Source organism: Oncorhynchus mykiss, chromosome 18 (genome assembly GCF_057628025.1).
Source record: "Oncorhynchus mykiss isolate SJ-2025 chromosome 18, ASM5762802v1, whole genome shotgun sequence".
NCBI lineage: Eukaryota > Metazoa > Chordata > Actinopteri > Salmoniformes > Salmonidae > Oncorhynchus > Oncorhynchus mykiss.
Genome location: NC_143039.1, coordinates 25,807,985 through 25,828,340, shown reverse-complemented (window position 1 = coordinate 25,828,340; position 20,356 = coordinate 25,807,985). Strand labels below are relative to the sequence as shown.

Here is a 20,356-nt window from a genome sequence, read left to right as displayed (position 1 = left end):
GGCCTTCCTCTGACACCGCCTGGTATAGAGGTCCTGGATGGCAGGAAGCTTGGCCCCAGTGATGTACTGGGCCGTACGCACTACCCTCTGTCGTGCCTTGCAGTCGGAGGCCGAGCAGTTGCCATACTAGGCAGTGATGCAACCAGTTAGGATGCTCTCGATGGTGCAGCTGTAAAACCTTTTGAGGATCTGAGGACCCATGCCAAATCTTTTCAGTCCCTCTTCATGACTGTCTTGGTGTGCTTGGACCATGTTAGTTTGTTGTTGATGTGGACGCCAAGAAACCTGAAGCTCTCAACCTGCTCCACTACAGCCCCATCGATGTGAATGGGGGGATGCTCGGTCCTCCTTTTCCTGTAGTCCACAATCATCTCCTGTGTCTTGATTCCTTCACTCACGCCGCCAAACTTACCACAGTAAAACTGACTATGCTACCGATCCTCGACTTCGGCGATGTCATCTACAAAATAGCTTCCAATACTCTACTCAGCAAACTGGATGCAGTCTATCACAGTGCCATCCATTTTGTTACCAAAGCCCCTTATACCACCCACCACTGCGACCTGTATGCTCTAGTCGGCTGGCCCTCACTACATATTCGTCGCCAGACCCACTGGCTTCAGGTCATCTATAAGTCTATGCTAGGTAAAGCTCCACCTTACCTCAGCTCACTGGTCACGATAACAACACCCACCCGTAGCACGCGCTCTAACAGGTATATCTCACTGGTCATCCCCAAAGCCAGCACCTCCTTTGGCCGCCTTTCCTTACAGTTCTCTGCTGCCAGTGACTGGAACGAATTGCAAAAATCGCTGAAGCTGGAGACTTACATTTCCCTCACTAACTTTAAGCATCAGCTATCTGAGCAACTAACCGATTGCTGCAGCTGTACATAGTCCATCTGTAAATAGCCCACCCAATCTACCTACCTCATCCCCATATTGTTTTTATTTAACTTTTCTGCTCTTTTGCACACCAGTATCACTACTGGCACATCATCATCTGCTCATCTATAACTCCAGAGTTAATTTGCTAAATTGTAATTACTTGCTACTATGGCCTATTTATTGACTTACCTCCTCACGCCATTTGCACACACTGTATATAGACTTTCTTTTTTTCTATTGTATTATTGACTGTAGGCTGGTTTATTCCATGTGTAACTGTGTTGTTGTTTGTGTCGCACTGCTTTGCTTTATCTTGGCCAGGTCGCAGTTGTAAATGAGAACTTGTTCTTAACTAGCTTACCTGGTTAAATAAATGTGAAATAATAAAATAAAAAATCACGTTGAGAGGTTGTTGTCTTTGGACCACACGGTCAGGTCTCTGACCTCTTCCCTATAGGCTGTCTCATCGTTGTCAGTGATCAAACTTAATGATGGTGTTGGAGTTGTGCCTGGCCGTGCAGTCATGAGTGAACAGGGAGTACAGGAGGGGACTGAGCACGCACCCCTGAGGGGCCCTTGTGTTGAGGATCAGCGTGGCGGATGTGTTGTTACCTACCCTTACTACCTGGGGGCGGCCCGTCAGGAAGTCCAGGATCCAGTTGCAGAGGGAGGTGTTTAGTCCCAGGGTCCTTAGCTTAGTAATGAACTTTGAGGGCACTATGGTGTTGAACACTGAGCTGTAGTCAATGAATAGCATTCTCACATAGGTGTTCCTTTTGTCCAGGTGTGAAAGGGCAGTGTGGAGTGCAATAGAGATTGCATCATCTGTGGATCTGTTGGTACAGTATGCAAATTTGAGTGGGGTCTAGGGTTTCTGGGATAATACTGTTGATGTGAGCCATGACCAGCCTTTCAAAGCCTTTCATGGCTACAGACGTGAGTGCTACGGGTCGGTAGTCATTTAGGCAGGTTACCTTAGTGTTCTTGGATACAGGTACTATGGTAGTCTGCTTGAAACATGTTGGTATTACAGACTCAGACAGGGAGAGATTGAAAATGTCAGTGTGCTCGGAGTACACGTTCTGGTAATCCGTCTGGCCCTGCGGCCTTGTGAATGTTGACCTGTTTAAAGGTCTTACTCACATAGGCTGTTGCAGAGACCATGATCACACAGTCTTCCGGAACAGCCGATGCTCTCATGCTTGTTTCAGTGTTACTTGCCTCGAAGCGAACATAGAAGTTATTTAGCTGTCTGTTAGGCTCCTGTCACTGGAAAACTCTCTGTGGTGCTTCCCTTTGTAGTCTGTAATAGTTTGCAAGCCCTGCCAAAGTCGGAGCCGGTGTAGTAAGATTCAATGCTTTGCCTGTTTGATGTTTCGTCAGAGGGCATAGCGGGATTTCCCTGAACTAATAACAGTTGTTTTTATTTATGAAAGAACCTTAGGGGTGGAAGCTATTTACGTTTTAATCAAGGATTTTTTCACATATAATGATTTTAAATTAATAGAAAATAGCCTAAGTCCAAAAATACAAAAGGAATTGCCTTTTTTTGGATGAGGTCCCTGAATCAATCAAAATCGGTTGAATTCATGCAAGCGATTTGGGGTGGAAGCTACTGAAGTTTTAAGTATTTATTATATATTAAGAAAATACATTCATTGAAAACAGCCAAAGAATTACAAAAGTAATTGCCATAGATTGTTGCGGGCGAGGTCCTTGAACCAAAGTTGGTTGTATTCATCTAAGTTCTATGGGGTGGAAGTATTTACGTTTTTTTTTAAAGTATTTATCTGCAAAGTTAATCAAAATGAATTGATAAAGTTTTAAAAAAAGCTAAACAAATTGCCGTGGATTTGAGAGATGTCTCTGAACAATGTCAAATGGATTTGATAGCGATGTCTCTGAACAATGTCAAATGGATTTGAGAGCGATGTCTCTGAACAATGTCAAATGGATTTGAGAGCGATGTCTCTGAACAATGTCAAATGGATTTGAGAGCGATGTCTCTGAACAATGTCAAATGGATTTGAGAGCGATGTCTCTGAACAATGTCAAATGGATTTGAGAGCGATGTCGTGTGGTTAAGAAACTATTGACATGTTTCATTAACATGTAAAAGCAGGCGTCGCAGTTTGAAGACGTTACCGCTCAACGGAGGGGAGCAACTTTTTACATTTCGAATCTAAAAAGAAAATACGACACCGAATTGCAAAAACAAGGCGTGTAACTTGTTCGCTATCGTCCGCGTTTTCAGAATATGTCATTTATATAATTATTGCATGTTCCGTTTAACAGGTATTAACGAGCAAATTCCGAATCTTTAATATTAAAGCTAACTAACGTTACATCACACTGGACTTTGGCAGTGTTGTCACACTGACTGCACTGCCCTATGTTGCCGTTGATATACGTGTTCATGTTGGGGAGATAGCGAGCAATACTGTTGTTGTCAAGATGAAGTTGTCTTCTATTGTAGTAACATTGATATTAACGGTGGGTGTTCCTTATTACATCTATACACCGTTACCTGCTGCCATCGAGGATCATTTGAAACTGATGCTGTTGGACGCCTTATTCCGTGCTATGCTGCAAGTGGTAAGAAACAAGAATAGCTATAAACCCAATCATACTTTACATTGCATTAGCTTGACAGTTCTTTGTGTTAACGAGTAACGTTAGTAGGCAATGCAACACTTTCTCTATTACTCGACCTATGTATCTATCATGAATCAAGGTAAGACTCAGATGCAAGACAGGCAGAGGTTGGTAATCCAGAGGAGGGTCAAAGGTACAGGACGGCAGGCAGGCTCAGGTAGAGTGATCAGGCGGGTGGGCACAGGGTCAGGGCAGGCAAGGCTCAAAAACCAGGAGGACGAGAAAAGAGAGACTGGGGACTGACACAAAACCGCTGGTTGACTTGACAAACAAGACGAACTGGCAACAGACAAACAGAGAACACAGGTATAAATACACTAGGGATAATGGGGAAAATGGGCGACACCTGGAGGGGGGTGGAGACAATCACAAAGACAGGTGAAACAGATCAGGGTGTGACAGTATCCCAGTCAGGTGCAGCAGGTTTAGGCCTATTGGTTGGAGACACTGAATTGGAGGCTAAACTAGCTAGATAGTTTATAATGCAGTTAACATGTGATGTGTTGTAAAGCTAGCTAGAAAGTCTGAACAAGTAGAACATGTGAACTGATTTGGTGATAGACATAAAACAATGCTTTTACTGTGCTTTCTCCAGCCCTTGTGTGAAATCATATTTGGAAAATTAATTTGAACTAGCTAAATACAGCACGTGTCACGACTTCTACCGAAGTCGGTTCCTCTCCTTGTTCGGGCAGCGGTCGACGCCACCGGTCTTCTAGCCATTGCCGATCCACCTTGAATTTTCCAGTTGTTTTGTCTTGTTTTCCCACACACCTGGTTTGTTCCCCCCATGTCTGTGTGTGAAATTGTTTGTTGTAAAGTGTTTGTGCACTCTGACTGGTTCGCGACGGGTTATATTGTACCCAGATTTTGTTGTTCTGAGTGCCGTTGGTTTTTGCATATTAAACTGCTCCGGTTATTACCCAGTTCTGCTCTCCTGCGCCTGACTTCCCTGCAGCCAGTCACGCACCTTCTTACAACAAGATAATTTCTAGTGTGTGTGTGTGTGTGGCCCTTCACCTAGATTTCACACAGTCATGGTGTAAGTAGTGCCTGGGGTAAAGACACATAAACAAACACGCACATACACACTGGGGTGAACAGAGCACCTTTAGCTAATGTAACTTGTGTCAGTGGAGAAGAGAGCAACATTCACAACGTTGTCTAGACCCCAGGCTTTAGGCTAGTAGGTGAAAGGACCGACAGAGACAGATTGTTAAAAGGGGCCTTGGGAAGCCCTATCCTGGTCAAAGATCTGTGCTGACTTGCAAACTCCTATGGTGGTCATTGCCAAGGGTGTGACGTTGACCATGGAGTTGGTAGGACAGAACAAACACTCACTCTCAAGTCAAAGCCCTAGCTCCTAGAACAGGGTTAGCATACTAAACTACCAGGAATACTCCAGCTCTCTCAGACCTCATTCAAAGGTCTATCTCTCTGTCCTTCTCTCTCCCTCCCCCTCTCCCCCAGGGTGACCTGTGCCAGTGTCTGGGTCTCAGTCACCACATCACAGTGATTCGGGGGTCCACATTGGGGCTGGGGTCCCCGGGGGAGATGGCGGGAGGGCAGGGAGGCGGGATGAGGGTGAGTGACGTGGACTTTGACAGAGTCCCGGTGCGCGTGTACGAACCCCCCGCCACGGGGGGAGGAGACGGGGGTCTGAGGAGGGCTGTGATGTTCTACCATGGAGGAGGATGGGCCCTGGGGACCACCAGTAAGTGTGTGTATGTTTACCAGCATAAACACATCTAGTTCATGATGTAATCCTAATGTAACAACCTTTGGTTTTTCACTGTTTTCCTCTATCTCTCCTCTACTCCCCAATCTCTCTCTCCTCCTCTACTCCCCCCATCACTCTCTCTGTCTCTCCTTCTCTACTCCTCCATCTCTCTCCTTCTCTCCTTCTCTACTCCCCCATCTCTCTCTTTCTCTCCTTCTCTACTCCCCCATCTCTCTCTTTCTCTCCTTCTCTATTCCTCCATCTCTCTCCTTCTCTCCTTCTCTACTCCCCCATCTCTCTCCTTCTCTACTCCCCCATCTCTCTCTTTCTCTCCTTCTCTACTCCCCCATCTCTCTCTTTCTCTACTCCCCTCATCTCTCTTTCTCTCCTCTACTCCCCTCATCTCTCTCCTTCTCTACTCCCCCATCTCTCTTTCTCTCCTCTACTCCCCTCATCTCTCTCCTTCTCTACTCCCCCATCTCTTTTTCTCTCCTCTACTCCTCCATCTCTCTCTCCTTCTCTACTCTCCCACCTCTCTCTTCCCCCTCCATCTGTCTTCCTCTCAGAGATGGGGAGCTATGATGTCTTGTGTAGGCAGATGTCTGATGAGCTGAATGCAGTGGTTGTGTCTGTTGAGTAAGTGTCTCCTGTTTTCACACTGTATTAGCTTCAGTTCTACACACACACACACAGACACACACACACACTCAACAGGAAAGTATTGGGTTCTTATAACGCTATAGTTACAAGTTAAGGTTTGGACAGAACTGTTAAAAGGATTAAAAAGTGTTTTTTGTAAATTTTACCATAAGTGTGTGTGTGTGTGTGTGTGTGTGTAGGTACCGTCTGGCTCCAGAAGTGCATTTCCCTGTGCAGTATGAGGACTGTCTGGCTGCGGCCAAGCACTTCTTGGAGCCGGGCATTCTGGGAAAGTTGTCTGTGGATCCACAGCGCGTGGCCGTGTCAGGCGACAGCGCTGGAGGAAACCTGGCTGCAGCGGTCGCACAGCAGGTACACACACACACACACACACACACACACACACGTGTCTACACAGACACACTAACACACTCTCCCTGTCTTCACAGATCTCGGTAGATGACAGTGTGCGTGTGAAGTTCAGTGTTCAGGCGTTAATCTACCCAGTCCTCCAGGGTCTAGACCTCAACACTCCATCCTACCAACAGAACCACAACATGCCCATGCTACACCGCTCTATGATGGCCAGGTACACACACACACATGTTCACACACAGTGGCGCACATCTGCACACACAGTCACTCACAATCACATACACACCTGTGTTAGTAACTCTTCTCTCTCTTTCTCCGTAGGTTCTGGCTGCTCTACCTGGGGGTTGATACCTCTCTCCATCCCCTCCTCTTGTCCCCCTCCTTCCTCCATCATCCCTCCATCCCTCCCTCCGTCCGCTCCCATCTCAACTGGACCACCCTTCTGCCGGCCAAACACATTAAGCATTACAAGCCTGTTGGCATGGAGATGGGGTCACAGGAGGTCACAGGGCAGGAGGGTGATCTTCTCCCGGGGTTGCTGGACGTCCGAGCGGCGCCGCTGATGGCGGAGCAGGGGGTTCTGGGTAGAACACCGCGAGCTTACATTGTAACATGTGAGTACGATGTGCTCAGAGACGATGGGTTGATGTACACCAGGAGGCTACAAGACGCTGGCGTCGTGGTTTCCAGCCATCACTATGACGACGGTTTCCACGGCGCCTTGAGTTTTGCTCACTGGCCGTTTTTCTTCGATGTGGGGGAAAGAATGATCAGAGGATACATGGACTGGCTGCAGGAAAACCTCTAGTGTGTGTGTGTGTGTGTGTGTGTGTGTCTATGCAGCTGCAAACCCAAAGCCATCTTGCAGTCAGAATTTCAGACCAATGTCCAGGTTAGACAAGCAGATGTTTTTAAGGCTTTTAAACTGGGTTCAACCTGATTGTTGACCTCGGTTAGAATGTCTCTCTTACTGGGTTAAACTGGATCAAACTGGGTTGGACTGGTGTTTTAAACTGTGTTAGAATGTAAGAATATAACACAGACACCATTCCCTGATTTTAGCTGTTTGCACTCTGGGGTGTGTGTGTGTCACAATACGTTTGGTTCCGTTAAACCCACACACACGTCATCCTATCCCAGCTCTGCTCAACTGACCTGAACAATACATATGCAGTATGTTATCTGTCTGTCAAACTAATACACTAAAATAAACTTCCATCTAAGCCAATCAATGCGCAGTGTTAGAATGTAGTAATCTGGGTAATCTGCTGACTCCATAAGAGTCCTATTTCTAGAATAGATTGGGTTAAATTATGCTAAGTGCACAACTGGGTTACACATCAATGCAATCTATATAGAATTGTGCCTAGATGGAAAAACAATGAGGACTTAAAAGGTCATACAACACGATCCCCTGGTGCTGTAAAAACAATAACAAAACTTGAAAATGAAGTATGTTCTTTAGACAGGGTATTGGGTGAGGACTTTTCAACCCCCAACGCTGTGAGAGCTTGATTGTTTTCCACTGAACAGAATGATCTCAGTTGTCCCCAGTAACTGCTGCTGGGTGTCAGTACTTTATGTACAATTATAATTGTAATGGTTGAGAGATGTTTAACCCTCCAATAAATATTGATCAGTTTGAGTGTTTCTCTTGTTTTATACCGTAGGCCTACACACACACATATACACACAGACATTGCAATAAAGACATACGTTTTCAAAACGATTTCAACATATAGATGAGTGACATATGTATAATGCATGATACATTTAGCATGTTGCTTATTCTACCAATCCAATGATGTTAGCTCTACAACAGTGCTTAGGAAAGGAGTTGTGGCTAGGAGGGAAGGGGCAACGGACGTTGGTTAGACCGACCAATCACAGAGGAGATGCCAAACCAACTTTCGGGGAAGTGTAGTTTGTATTTCCATGACATTGATACCACTAACTATAATGCTCCAACCCCTCAAGGTTGACCTATCATATACGGTTCTTAATATGTAGACACGTGAAGTCAATCCCTATCCAGATCTACCTCGTTTTTGACTGGCCATTCAAAAAATAACTTCTGGTGATTGGCTCAAACGCGCGTCACTTTTACACAGTCCCCACCCACTTATACGTCAGTCAGACAACAATGGCGGCCTTCGCTGTAACACGGAGCCGCTGCGTTCTGCTTTCCGGACTAAAAGCTTATTTTAAAACATTCGGACAGGTAAAACATGGCGCGGCTTCGGCAGCCGTTGCACAGTCCGAGCTGCAGCAACAGTCGCGGCGGTGGTATTCCGTTAGTCATCTCTCCGTCCAGGAGAGGATAGACAGAAAGAGGAATGCTGCGCTGATCGGAGGAGGTCAGAAGAGAATTGACGCGCAACACAAAAGGGTAAATAATCTGAGCATGCGCAAGTGTCTGTCAGTTTGATGGTGTATTTATCTGTTTGCCTGTCTGTCGGTCCGTTTAACGTTTTGTCTGTGTAATGATCTTCTCCACAGGGGAAGCTGACAGCCAGAGAGAGAGTTGAGCTCCTGTTGGATAAAGACTCGTTTGTAGAGTGTGACATGTTTGTGGAACATCGCTGCTCTGACTTCGGCATGGAAGAGGACCACAACAAGGTAACACTTCACCATAGAGGTTCCTACATTTTATCCAGCCTATGGACACAATGGAATAAACTGATTCATTTTTTAAAATGTTGATTCAGTCATCAACATGGTTTCAGCTTCCCTCTCCCTCTAGTTCGCAGGGGACAGTGTGGTGACTGGACAGGGGAGGATCAACGGAAGGCTGGTGTATGTCTTCAGTCAGGTACACACACACACACGCGCGCACACACACAAGTAGTTACCATTTATTTTCATAATAAATGTCTCTTGCTCTGTCTTAGGACTTCACAGTATTTGGAGGCAGTCTGTCTGGGGCTCACGCACAGAAGATCTGTAAGGTAGGAGGACGAGCTCACTCTCCAAGGCCTGGTGGTTCACACCACTCCTGCTTCTCATTCATTACTTCTTCTAGTCACATCCCTTTGTCTGTAGATCATGGACCAGGCCATGATGGTGGGTGCTCCAGTCATTGGTCTAAACGACTCTGGCGGAGCCAGGATCCAGGAGGGGGTGGAGTCACTGGCTGGATACGCTGACATCTTCCTGGTAAGGGGGCGGGGCTTGATTAGACTGGTTACTGGGATGAGGATGGCAGCAAATAAATGACATTGCTTCTAAATGTACACTCTCCGGTCTCTCACTCTCTTCCTGTCTCTCCCGGTCTCACGCTCTCTTCTGGTCTCTCCCGGTCTCACGCTCTCTTCCGGTCTCTCCCGGTCTCACGCTCTCTCACGGTCTCTCCCGGTCTCACGCTCTCTCACGGTCTCTCCCGGTCTCACGCTCTCTCCCGGTCTCACGCTCTCTCCCGGTCTCACGCTCTCTCCCGGTCTCACGCTCTCTCCCGGTCTCACGCTCTCTCCCGGTCTCACGCTCTCTCCCGGTCTCACGCTCTCTCCCGGTCTCACGCTCTCTCCCGCTCTCTCCCGGTCTCACGCTCTCTCCCGGTCTCACGCTCTTCTCCCGGTCTCACGCTCTTCTCCCGGTCTCACGCTCTTCTCCCGGTCTCACGCTCTCTTCCCGGTCTCACGCTCTCTTCCCGGTCTCACGCTCTCTTCCCGGTCTCACTTTCTCTCCCGGTCTCACGCTCTCTCCCGCTCTCTCCCGGTCTCACGCTCTCTCCCGGTCTCACGCTCTCTCCCGGTCTCACGCTCTTCTCCCGGTCTCACGCTCTTCTCCCGGTCTCACGCTCTCTTCCCGGTCTCACGCTCTCTTCCCGGTCTCACGCTCTCTTCCCGGTCTCACGCTCTCTTCCCGGTCTCACGCTCTCTTCCCGGTCTCACGCTCTCTTCCCGGTCTCACGCTCTCTTCCCGGTCTCACGCTCTCTTCCCGGTCTCACGCTCTCTTCCCGGTCTCACGCTCTCTTCCCGGTCTCACGCTCTCTTCCCGGTCTCACGCTCTCTTCCCGGTCTCACGCTCTCTTCCCGGTCTCACGCTCTCTTCCCGGTCTCACGCTCTCTTCCCGGTCTCACGCTCTCTTCCCGGTCTCACGCTCTCTCCCGGTCTCACGCTCTCTCCCGGTCTCACGCTCTCTTCCTGTCTCTCACGCTCTCTTCCTGTCTCTCCCGGTCTCACGCTCTCTTCTTGTCTCACGCTCTCTCCCGGTCTCACGCTCTCTTCCGGTCTCGCGCTCTCCCGGTCTCTTTGTCTCTGTAGAGGAATGTGATGGCTTCAGGTGTGGTTCCTCAGATCTCTCTGATCATGGGTCCCTGTGCTGGAGGAGCTGTCTACTCTCCTGCCCTGACCGACTTCACCTTTATGGTCAAGGTAAGACACACACAGTATAGGAGAACCACAGGACCCTTCCTGTATAGATGCACTGTACAATTAATACAACTAACATGGGTTATATCCAGATCTTTGATTTTGTGTGTGTGTGTGTGTGTAGGACACCTCATACCTGTTCATCACAGGTCCTGACGTAGTGAAGTCTGTCACCAATGAAGACGTCACTCAGGAGGAACTGGGAGGAGCTAAAACACACACCGCCGTGTCAGGCGTCGCTCACCGTGCGTTTGAGAACGACATCGATGCTCTGCTCAACCTCCGAAACTTCTTCAACTTCCTTCCCCTTAGCAACCAGGACCCCGCCCCCGTTACTGAGTGCCACGACCCCAGGTACCCAACCACAAAACACCTCTGACAGACTAGCCAATCACAGAACTGACCATGGCATTTGGGATATTCCTGAAATGTAATCCATATGAATGGCCTTTGGAGGATGTTTGATCTCATCCCTCTCTTCTCCAGTGATAGACTGGTTCCTGGTCTGGACACCATTGTTCCCTTTGAGACCACTAAAGCCTACGACATGCTGGACATCATCCAGGGGGTAGGACACACGGACACACACACACACACACACACAGAGCCTGTTGTCTATTGATCTGTGGTTTTAACTTTAGATTACGGACGAGAGGGAGTTCTTTGAGATCATGCCTAACTACGCTAAAAACATCGTAGTGGGATTCGCTCGCATGAACGGACGAACTGTTGGAATTGTAGGGAATCAACCTAAAGTAGCATCTGGTGAGTAGAAGAATCAGATGGATTAGTGATGGTGGTGGTTGTGATGGCGATAATGACGGTGGTGGTAATGTTGGTGACGATAATGACGGTGGTGGTGGTGACGATAATGACGGTGGTGGTGATGACGGTGGTGGTGATGACGGTGGTAGTGGTGGTAATGGTGATGACAATGACGGTGGTAGTGGTGGTGATGACAATAATGACGGTGGTAGTGATGACAATAATGATGGTGGTGGTGATGACGGTGGTGGTGATGACAATAATGACGGTGGTTGTGGTAATGGTTGTGATGACGATAATGATGGTGGTAATGTTGACGGTGGTGGTAATGGCGATAATGATGGTGACGATAATGGTGGTGGTGATGACGATAATGATGGTGGTGGTAATGACGATAATGATGATGGTGGTGGTAATGTTGGCGGTGGTGGTGATAATGGTAGTGATACTTCTCCTGTGTGTGTGCAGGTTGTCTGGACATTAACTCATCAGTGAAGGGAGCTCGCTTCGTTCGTTTCTGTGACGCTTTCAACATCCCCATCCTCACCTTCGTGGACGTGCCTGGTTTCCTGCCAGGTAGTGCGCAAGTCTGACTTTCCTCATGAATAATTGGCACGTCAAAAAGTAGATGACTCACTGGACAGCTTTCACACAAATACTGCGATCAACTGTCATTTTTAATCAGACCAGAGGATTCCACCTTCCTCGCCGTTTCTCTCAGGTACGTCTCAGGAGTATGGCGGTATCATCCGACACGGGGCCAAGCTACTGTTTGCCTTTGCTGAGGCCACCGTCCCCAAGATCACCATCATCACTAGGAAGGCCTACGGAGGAGCGTATGACGTCATGAGTTCCAAGCACCTGAGAGGAGATGTGAACTACGCCTGGCCGTCTGCAGAGGTGGCCGTGATGGGAGCCAAGGTAACACAACACACACCTTCTACACAAGACCAAGGTAACACAACACACACCTGAGAGGAGATGTGAACTACGCCTGGCCGTCTGCAGAGGTGGCCGTGATGGGAGCCAAGGTAACACAACACACACCTGAGAGGAGATGTGAACTACGCCTGGCCGTCTGCAGAGGTGGCCGTGATGGGAGCCAAGGTAACACAACACACACCTTCTACACAAGACCAAGGTAACACAACACCCACCTGAGAGGAGATGTGAACTACGCCTGGCCGTCTGCAGAGGTGGCCGTGATGGGAGCCAAGGTAACACAACACACACCTTCTACACAAGACCAAGGTAACACAACACACACCTGAGAGGAGATGTGAACTACGCCTGGCCGTCTGCAGAGGTGGCCGTGATGGGAGCCAAGGTAACACAACACACACCTTCTACACAAGACCAAGGTAACACAACACACACCTGAGAGGAGATGTGAACTACGCCTGGCCGTCTGCAGAGGTGGCCGTGATGGGAGCCAAGGTAACACAACACACACCTTCTACACAAGACCAAGGTAACACAACACCCACCTGAGAGGAGATGTGAACTACGCCTGGCCGTCTGCAGAGGTGGCCGTGATGGGAGCCAAGGTAACACAACACACACCTGAGAGGAGATGTGAACTACGCCTGGCCGTCTGCAGAGGTGGCCGTGATGGGAGCCAAGGTAACACAACACACACCTGAGAGGAGATGTGAACTACGCCTGGCCGTCTGCAGAGGTGGCCGTGATGGGAGCCAAGGTAACACAACACACACCTGAGAGGAGATGTGAACTACGCCTGGCCGTCTGCAGAGGTGGCCGTGATGGGAGCCAAGGTAACACAACACACACCTGAGAGGAGATGTGAACTACGCCTGGCCGTCTGCAGAGGTGGCCGTGATGGGAGCCAAGGTAACACAACACACACCTGAGAGGAGATGTGAACTACGCCTGGCCGTCTGCAGAGGTGGCCGTGATGGGAGCCAAGGTAACACAACACACCTTCTACACAAGACCAAGGTAACACAACACCCACCTGAGAGGAGATGTGAACTACGCCTGGCCGTCTGCAGAGGTGGCCGTGATGGGAGCCAAGGTAACACAACACACACCTTCTACACAAGACCAAGGTAACACAACACACACCTTCTACACAAGACCAAGGTAACACAACACACACCTTCTACACAAGACCAAGGTAACACAACACACACCTTCTACACAAGACCAAGGTAACACAACACACACCTTCTACACAAGACCAAGGTAATGTCACAATGGGAAAAGGTCAGTGCTCACTTGAAAACATTCCCAACATGTCTGCCTCTCTAACATGTTCCCAGGGTGCTGTACAGATCATCTTCAGAGGGAAATCCAACCAGGCAGAGCAGGAGGCTGAATACGTAGAGAAGTTCGCCAACCCTTTCCCTGCCGCTGTCAGAGGTACACACACACTCCATCCGTTCCAACAAACCTTACACCCACTCCCCTGTCGTAACCGTGTGTGTTTTAGGGTTCGTGGATGACATCATCGTGCCGTCGACCACCCGGAAGAGGATCTGTAGGGATCTGGAGGTTCTGGCCTCCAAGAAACAGACCAACCCCTGGAAGAAACACGCCAACATCCCACTCTAACAGACACCTTCAACCACCCGACCTGTCGGTCTCCAATTTCACCGGTAGCTTAGAGCAGGGCTCTCCAACCCTGTTCCTGGAGAGATACCTTCCTGTAGGTTTTCACTCCAACCCTGTTCCTGGAGAGATACCCTCCTGTAGGTTTTCACTCCAACCCTGTTCCTGGAGGTTTTCACTCCAACCCTAATCTAGCGCACTTGATTCTAACAATTTGTTGGTTGATAAGCTGAATCAGGTCAAACCTACAGGAAGGTATCTCTCCAGGAACAGGGTTGGAGAGCCCTGGATTAGATCCACTTATCTGTCCCTAACCCTGTGGGACTTGTTAGGAAGAATCAGCATTTTTCTGTCTGGTTAAATTAACACACCTGCCGTGAATCCATAGACTGGTTAAATAAAATCATTGAAATTGTAAAGATGTCTGTCTTTGTCCGTGTATGAGTTTGAACGTGTGTGTAATGTAATTGCTAAAATATACTTCCAAGTATCAAAACTTTCAAATTCTTTATATTAAGCAAACTAGACAGCACCCATTTTGTTACTATATAGGGAGAGGCACACCAACTGACATTTAGTAAGTCTTCCAGATCAGAGGCAGTAGGGATGTTCTCTTGTTAAGTTTAAGAATTGGACCATTTCCTGTCTTGCTAAGCATTGGAAATGTAATGAGTACTTTGGGTGTATGGAGAAAAGTACAGATACTCTGTTGTTGGGGCTCAGTCTCCATAGTTCTTGGTCCTCCCCCTCTGGAGTCAAGTCTTATTTTTATATATACACAGTGCATTCGGAAAATATTCCACATTTTGTTATGTTGCAGCCTTATTCCAAATCAGGTTCAAGGATGACAGATGGAAACAGAATGCACCTGAGCTCAATTTATAGTCTCACAGCAAAGAGTCTGAATATTGGTCAATTACCTGTTTTCACTTTGTCATTGATAAGGGAAACATTTAATTTTTTAATAAGGCTGTAATGTGAAAAGTCAAGGGGTCTGAATACTTTCCGTAGGCACTGTATGGAGTCTATTTTTAGAACCGGTCCAAAACACACAATCCAGGATTAGATTACAGATTTTATTTATTTAAAAAAGATAAGAGCAACAAGTTCACAGGAAGAAAAAAAACAGTATTTTAGAAGGTTAAAGGGCAGGTGATGCCATCGCTACAGAAAGAACCAATCATCTCTGATATTTACAGAAGGGCAGCTTAACCAGCCAGTAGAAGAACAATAGGGGTGGGTCAAAGTGATAAGACAACCAATCAACTGTTATGTGTAACTACAGCCACATAAGACTAGAGGGGTATTCTCTGCTGGTCTCCACCTTCATGTGCACTGATCTGAAAAGAGGACAGGTGAAATGAATATGGTAGAAGGCTACTGGATATTAGCAGTTACCTGTCCAGGTCTTCCTCATCAGTGCAGATGGGAGAGGAAGTCACTTTAGACTGTTGAGCCTGCACAACTATGGTCGCACTGGACACACCCTTATATGGCGCTTAACAGGCTGGGTATCCATGGCAACAGCCTGAGCAGTAGGGCCTAATCAGATATAAGCATTTAGGCAACCGTTTGGCAACAAACAAGATACTTTTTCAGAAAGATAACTGTACAAACAAATAAATCAGACAAAAAAAAATAAAAACTCACTTGATTTAAAACTTTGTACTAAAGCTACTGAAATTCAAAATATATTTATTTTTAAAACGTTTTTAAAAAGCTGCGATTCCACCGTGGGTGTGTCTGTCTGAAGCTCTGACGGGGAATGGCTTGGGATTTGGCTATGATGTCACAGCCTCTTGTATGGCCAATGAGAACTCTTCTAGTTCTGGTCCCATTGCTTGCCGTTTGGTGCATTTGCCAATAAAACCAAATACAGGATATTCTCAACACTATCGAAAGGGAAGAGAGAGTAAAGAGAGACAGGAGTGAGAGAGTAAATATAAATGAAAGAGTAAAGATTTATCACATTAAATATCAAGTTCCATCTGGGGGGGGGGGTCTATACATGACGTCGGAAGTGGAACGAAACAACCATACAACTGTGTGGCATGGGGGACTGTATAGCCGGGCGCACAGGGCCATGAGTACCACAGAGCTAGCGGAGAGATTAGCCAGAACGCTAACAATAACAGGAAGTTAAAACAAGTCAGGAAGGAAGGGCCGAAAGTTTACAATATTTTTAAAGAAATGTGGAACATTGTTTTGTACGATATTTTGTCCGATATTCTGTCCGGTTTGTAGCCAACACACCCACACGTCCACTGAACGATAAAAGATCTTCTCTATGTACGATAGATACTCTGTACGATATTTTGTCCGAAATTCTCAGGGTTGAGTGGGATCCTTCGGCCGGCCAGTGAGTGGATCCCTGGAGCTTCAGGGTAGATCCCAACAGATCCACACACACACACAAACACAAGGCCGTCAACTGGCTGATCAAGTGTGTGTGATAAAAGTTCTGACAGACAGTCTGACGTTTGATTGACAGCTCATCCTGTCGAAGGCCCCTCCCCCTTCCAGGAAGGACCGGGAACACTGGATCAGAACATAGGCATGGTGAAACCCTGGGATAACGGACGAAAGAGATGTCGTTAAATGACAGATATCACACTGGTTTACCACTGCAAGGCTGAGTGTGTGTGTGTTCTGCTTACCGACTCGTCCTCGATCATGGCTGCTGAGTCGAAGAAGTCTGGTCTGAGCTCCGCCCTCTCACGTCTGTTCCTGGAGGGAGGCTGGAACGACAGAACGCGAGAATCAATGAATGAAGCGATACACACTGGACAAATTACACAACAGAATTGACGATCGAATCAAACACGACAGACAGGAAGTGATGTCACTGACCAGGTCGATGACCATGGTGTCTTCGAACTCCTCGTTCATGTCCTCCAGTTGACCTCGCGATGACATCATGACGTCCTCAAAGATTGGCTCTGCGTCATCCTCCATCAGACCACGACTAGAGAGAGAGAGGTGGGGGGGGTCAGTACATACACACACTAGACTAGAGAGAGAGAGAGGTGGGGGGGCCAGTACATACACACACTAGACTAGAGAGAGAGAGGTGGGGGGGTCAGTACATACACACACTAGACTAGAGAGAGAGAGAGGTGGGGGGGCCAGTACATACACACACTAGACTAGAGAGAGAGAGGTGGGGGGGGTCAGTACATACACACACTAGACTAGAGAGAGAGAGAGGTGGGGGGGTCAGTACATACACACACTAGACTAGAGAGAGAGAGGTGGGGGGGTCAGTACATACACACACTAGACTAGAGAGAGAGAGAGAGAGAGGTGGGGGGGTCAGTACATACACACACTAGACTAGAGAGAGAGGTGGGGGGGTCAGTACATACACACACTAGACTAGAGAGAGAGGTGGGGGGGTCAGTACATACACACACTAGACTAGAGAGAGAGAGAGAGGTGGGGGGGCCAGTACATACACACACTAGACTAGAGAGAGAGAGGTGGGGGGGCCAGTACATACACACACTAGACTAGAGAGAGAGAGGTGGGGGGGCCAGTACATACACACACTAGACTAGAGAGAGAGAGAGGTGGGGGGGGCCAGTACATACACACACTAGACTAGAGAGAGAGGTGGGGGGGTCAATACATACACACACTAGACTAGAGAGAGAGAGAGGTGGGGGGGCCAGTACATACACACACTAGACTAGAGAGAGAGGTGGGGGGGTCAATACATACACACACTAGACTAGAGAGAGAGAGAGGTGGGGGGGCCAGTACATACACACACTAGACTAGAGAGAGAGAGAGGTGGGGGGGCTAGTACATACACACACTAGACTAGAGAGAGAGAGGTGGGGGGGTCAGTACATACACACACTAGACTAGAGAGAGAGAGGTGGGGGGGTCAGTACATACACACACTAGACACGCACACACACACACACACACTAGACACGCACACACTAGACTAAAGAGAGAGGTGGGGGGTCAGTACATACACACACTAGACTAGAGAGAGAGAGGTGGGGGGGTCAGTACATACACACACTAGACTAGAGAGAGAGAGAGTTGGGGGGGTCAATACATACACACACTAGACTAGAGAGAGAGAGAGAGGTGGGGGGGCCAGTACATACACACACTAGACTAGAGAGAGAGAGAGAGGTGGGGGGGCCAGTACATACACACACTAGACTAGAGAGAGAGGTGGGGGGGTCAATACATACACACACTAGACTAGAGAGAGAGAGAGGTGGGGGGGCCAGTAAATACACACACTAGACTAGAGAGAGAGAGAGGTGGGGGGGCAAGTACATACACACACTAGACTAGAGAGAGAGAGGTGGGGGGGCCAGTACATACACACACTAGACTAGAGAGAGAGAGAGGTGGGGGGGCCAGTACATACACACACTAGACTAGAGAGAGAGAGAGGTGGGGGGTCAGTACATACACACACTAGACTAGAGAGAGAGAGGTGGGGGGGTCAGTACATACACACACTAGACTAGAGAGAGGTGGGGGGGCCAGTACATACACACACTAGACTAGAGAGAGGTGGGGGGGTCAGTACATACACACACTAGACTAGAGAGAGAGAGAGAGGTGGGGGGGTCAGTACATACACACACTATACTAGAGAGAGAGAGGTGGGGGGGTCAGTACATACACACACTAGACTAGAGAGAGAGAGGTGGGGGGGTCAGTACATACACACACTAGACACGCACACACACACACACTAGACACGCACACACGCACACACTAGACTAGAGAGAGAGAGAGAGGTGGGGGGGTCAGTACATACACACACTAGACTAGAGAGAGAGAGAGGTGGGGGGGTCAGTACATACACACACTAGACTAGAGAGAGAGAGAGAGGTGGGGGGGCCAGTACATACACACACTAGACTAGAGAGAGAGAGAGAGGTGGGGGGGTCAGTACATACACACACTAGACTAGAGAGAGAGAGAGAGGTGGGGGGGTCAGTACATACACACACTAGACTAGAGAGAGAGAGGTGGGGGGGGTCAGTACATACACACACTAGACTAGAGAGAGAGAGAGGTGGGGGGGTCAGTACATACACACACTAGACTAGAGAGAGAGAGAGAGAGAGGTGGGGGGGTCAGTACATACAAACACTAGACTAGAGAGAGAGAGAGAGAGAGAGGTGGGGGGGTCAGTACATACACACACTAGACTAGAGAGAGAGGTGGGGGGGTCAGTACATACACACGCTAGACACGCACACACACACACACTAGACTAGAGAGAGAGAGAGGTGGGGGGGCCAGTACATACACACACTAGACTAGAGAGAGGTGGGGGGGCCAGTACATACACACACTAGACTAGAGAGAGAGAGAGAGAGGTGGGGGGGCCAGTACATACACACACTAGACTAGAGAGAAAGAGAGAGAGAGAGAGAGAGAGGTGGGGGGTCAGTACATACACACACTATACTAGAGAGAGAGAGAGGTGGGGGGGTCAGTACATACACACACTAGACTAGAGAGAGGTGGGGGGGCCAGTACATACACACACTAGACTAGAGAGAGGTGGGGGGGTCAGTACATACACACACTAGACTAGAGAGAGAGAGAGGTGGGGGGGTCAGTACATACACACACTATACTAGAGAGAGAGAGGTGGGGGGGTCAGTACATACACACACTAGACTAGAGAGAGAGAGGTGGGGGGGTCAGTACATACACACACTAGACACGCACACACACACACACTAGACACGCACACACGCACACACTAGACTAGAGAGAGAGAGAGAGGTGGGGGGGTCAGTACATACACACACTAGACTAGAGAGAGAGAGAGGTGGGGGGGTCAGTACATACACACACTAGACTAGAGAGAGAGAGAGAGGTGGGGGGGCCAGTACATACACACACTAGACTAGAGAGAGAGAGAGAGGTGGGGGGGTCAGTACATACACACACTAGACTAGAGAGAGAGAGGTGGGGGGGGTCAGTACATACACACACTAGACTAGAGAGAGAGAGAGGTGGGGGGGTCAGTACATACACACACTAGACTAGAGAGAGAGAGGTGGGGGGGTCAGTACATACACACACTAGACTAGAGAGAGAGAGAGAGAGAGGTGGGGGGGTCAGTACATACAAACACTAGACTAGAGAGAGAGAGAGAGAGAGAGAGGTGGGGGGTCAGTACATACACACACTAGACTAGAGAGAGAGGTGGGGGGGTCAGTACATACACACACTAGACACGCACACACACACACACTAGACTAGAGAGAGAGAGAGGTGGGGGGGCCAGTACATACACACACTAGACTAGAGAGAGAGAGAGGTGGGGGGGCCAGTACATACACACACACTATACTAGAGAGAGAGAGGTGGGGGGTC

The 20,356-nt window shown here is 48.5% G+C and overlaps 3 protein-coding genes across 4 annotated transcripts in view; 2 read left to right on the top strand and 1 right to left on the bottom strand.

The window, feature by feature from the left end:
* Positions 1-2,271: 2,271 nt before the first annotated feature.
* On the top strand, positions 2,272-7,921 carry LOC110497068 (neutral cholesterol ester hydrolase 1). The gene is made up of 6 exons (XM_036952123.2): positions 2,272-3,482; positions 5,013-5,256; positions 5,829-5,898; positions 6,102-6,273; positions 6,351-6,490; positions 6,598-7,921. Exons 1-6 carry the CDS (start codon positions 3,342-3,344, stop codon positions 7,082-7,084), a joined length of 1,254 nt encoding a protein of 417 aa, XP_036808018.2. The 5' UTR covers positions 2,272-3,341; the 3' UTR covers positions 7,085-7,921.
* A 1-nt stretch (position 7,922) lies between these two features.
* On the top strand, positions 7,923-14,403 carry LOC110495699 (propionyl-CoA carboxylase beta chain, mitochondrial). 2 transcript variants are annotated; one of them, XM_036952120.2, is made up of 13 exons: positions 7,923-8,665; positions 8,776-8,895; positions 9,020-9,088; positions 9,168-9,224; positions 9,319-9,432; positions 10,541-10,651; positions 10,773-11,002; positions 11,135-11,216; positions 11,290-11,413; positions 11,882-11,989; positions 12,135-12,334; positions 13,696-13,795; positions 13,866-14,403. In XM_036952120.2, the coding sequence occupies exons 1-13, from the start codon at positions 8,420-8,422 to the stop codon at positions 13,985-13,987; spliced, it is 1,683 nt and encodes a 560-aa protein (XP_036808015.2). In that variant the 5' UTR covers positions 7,923-8,419; the 3' UTR covers positions 13,988-14,403. The 2 variants fall into 2 exon arrangements, with proteins under 2 accessions (XP_036808015.2, XP_090064084.1); XM_090207958.1 differs by lacking the exons at positions 13,696-13,795; positions 13,866-14,403 and adding an exon at positions 12,385-12,600 and having other exon boundaries at positions 12,135-12,350.
* A 643-nt stretch (positions 14,404-15,046) lies between these two features.
* Positions 15,047-20,356, bottom strand: part of LOC110517300 (cohesin subunit SA-1) — a 47,408-nt gene continuing 42,098 nt past the window's right edge. The window contains exons 24-26 of the mRNA XM_090207952.1: positions 16,835-16,949; positions 16,642-16,722; positions 15,047-16,551 (exon numbers count right to left, since the gene is read on the bottom strand). Coding sequence (XP_090064078.1) covers positions 16,528-16,551; positions 16,642-16,722; positions 16,835-16,949 — 220 coding nt within the window. The 3' untranslated portion in view covers positions 15,047-16,527. The remainder of the gene's footprint in view (positions 16,552-16,641; positions 16,723-16,834; positions 16,950-20,356) is intronic.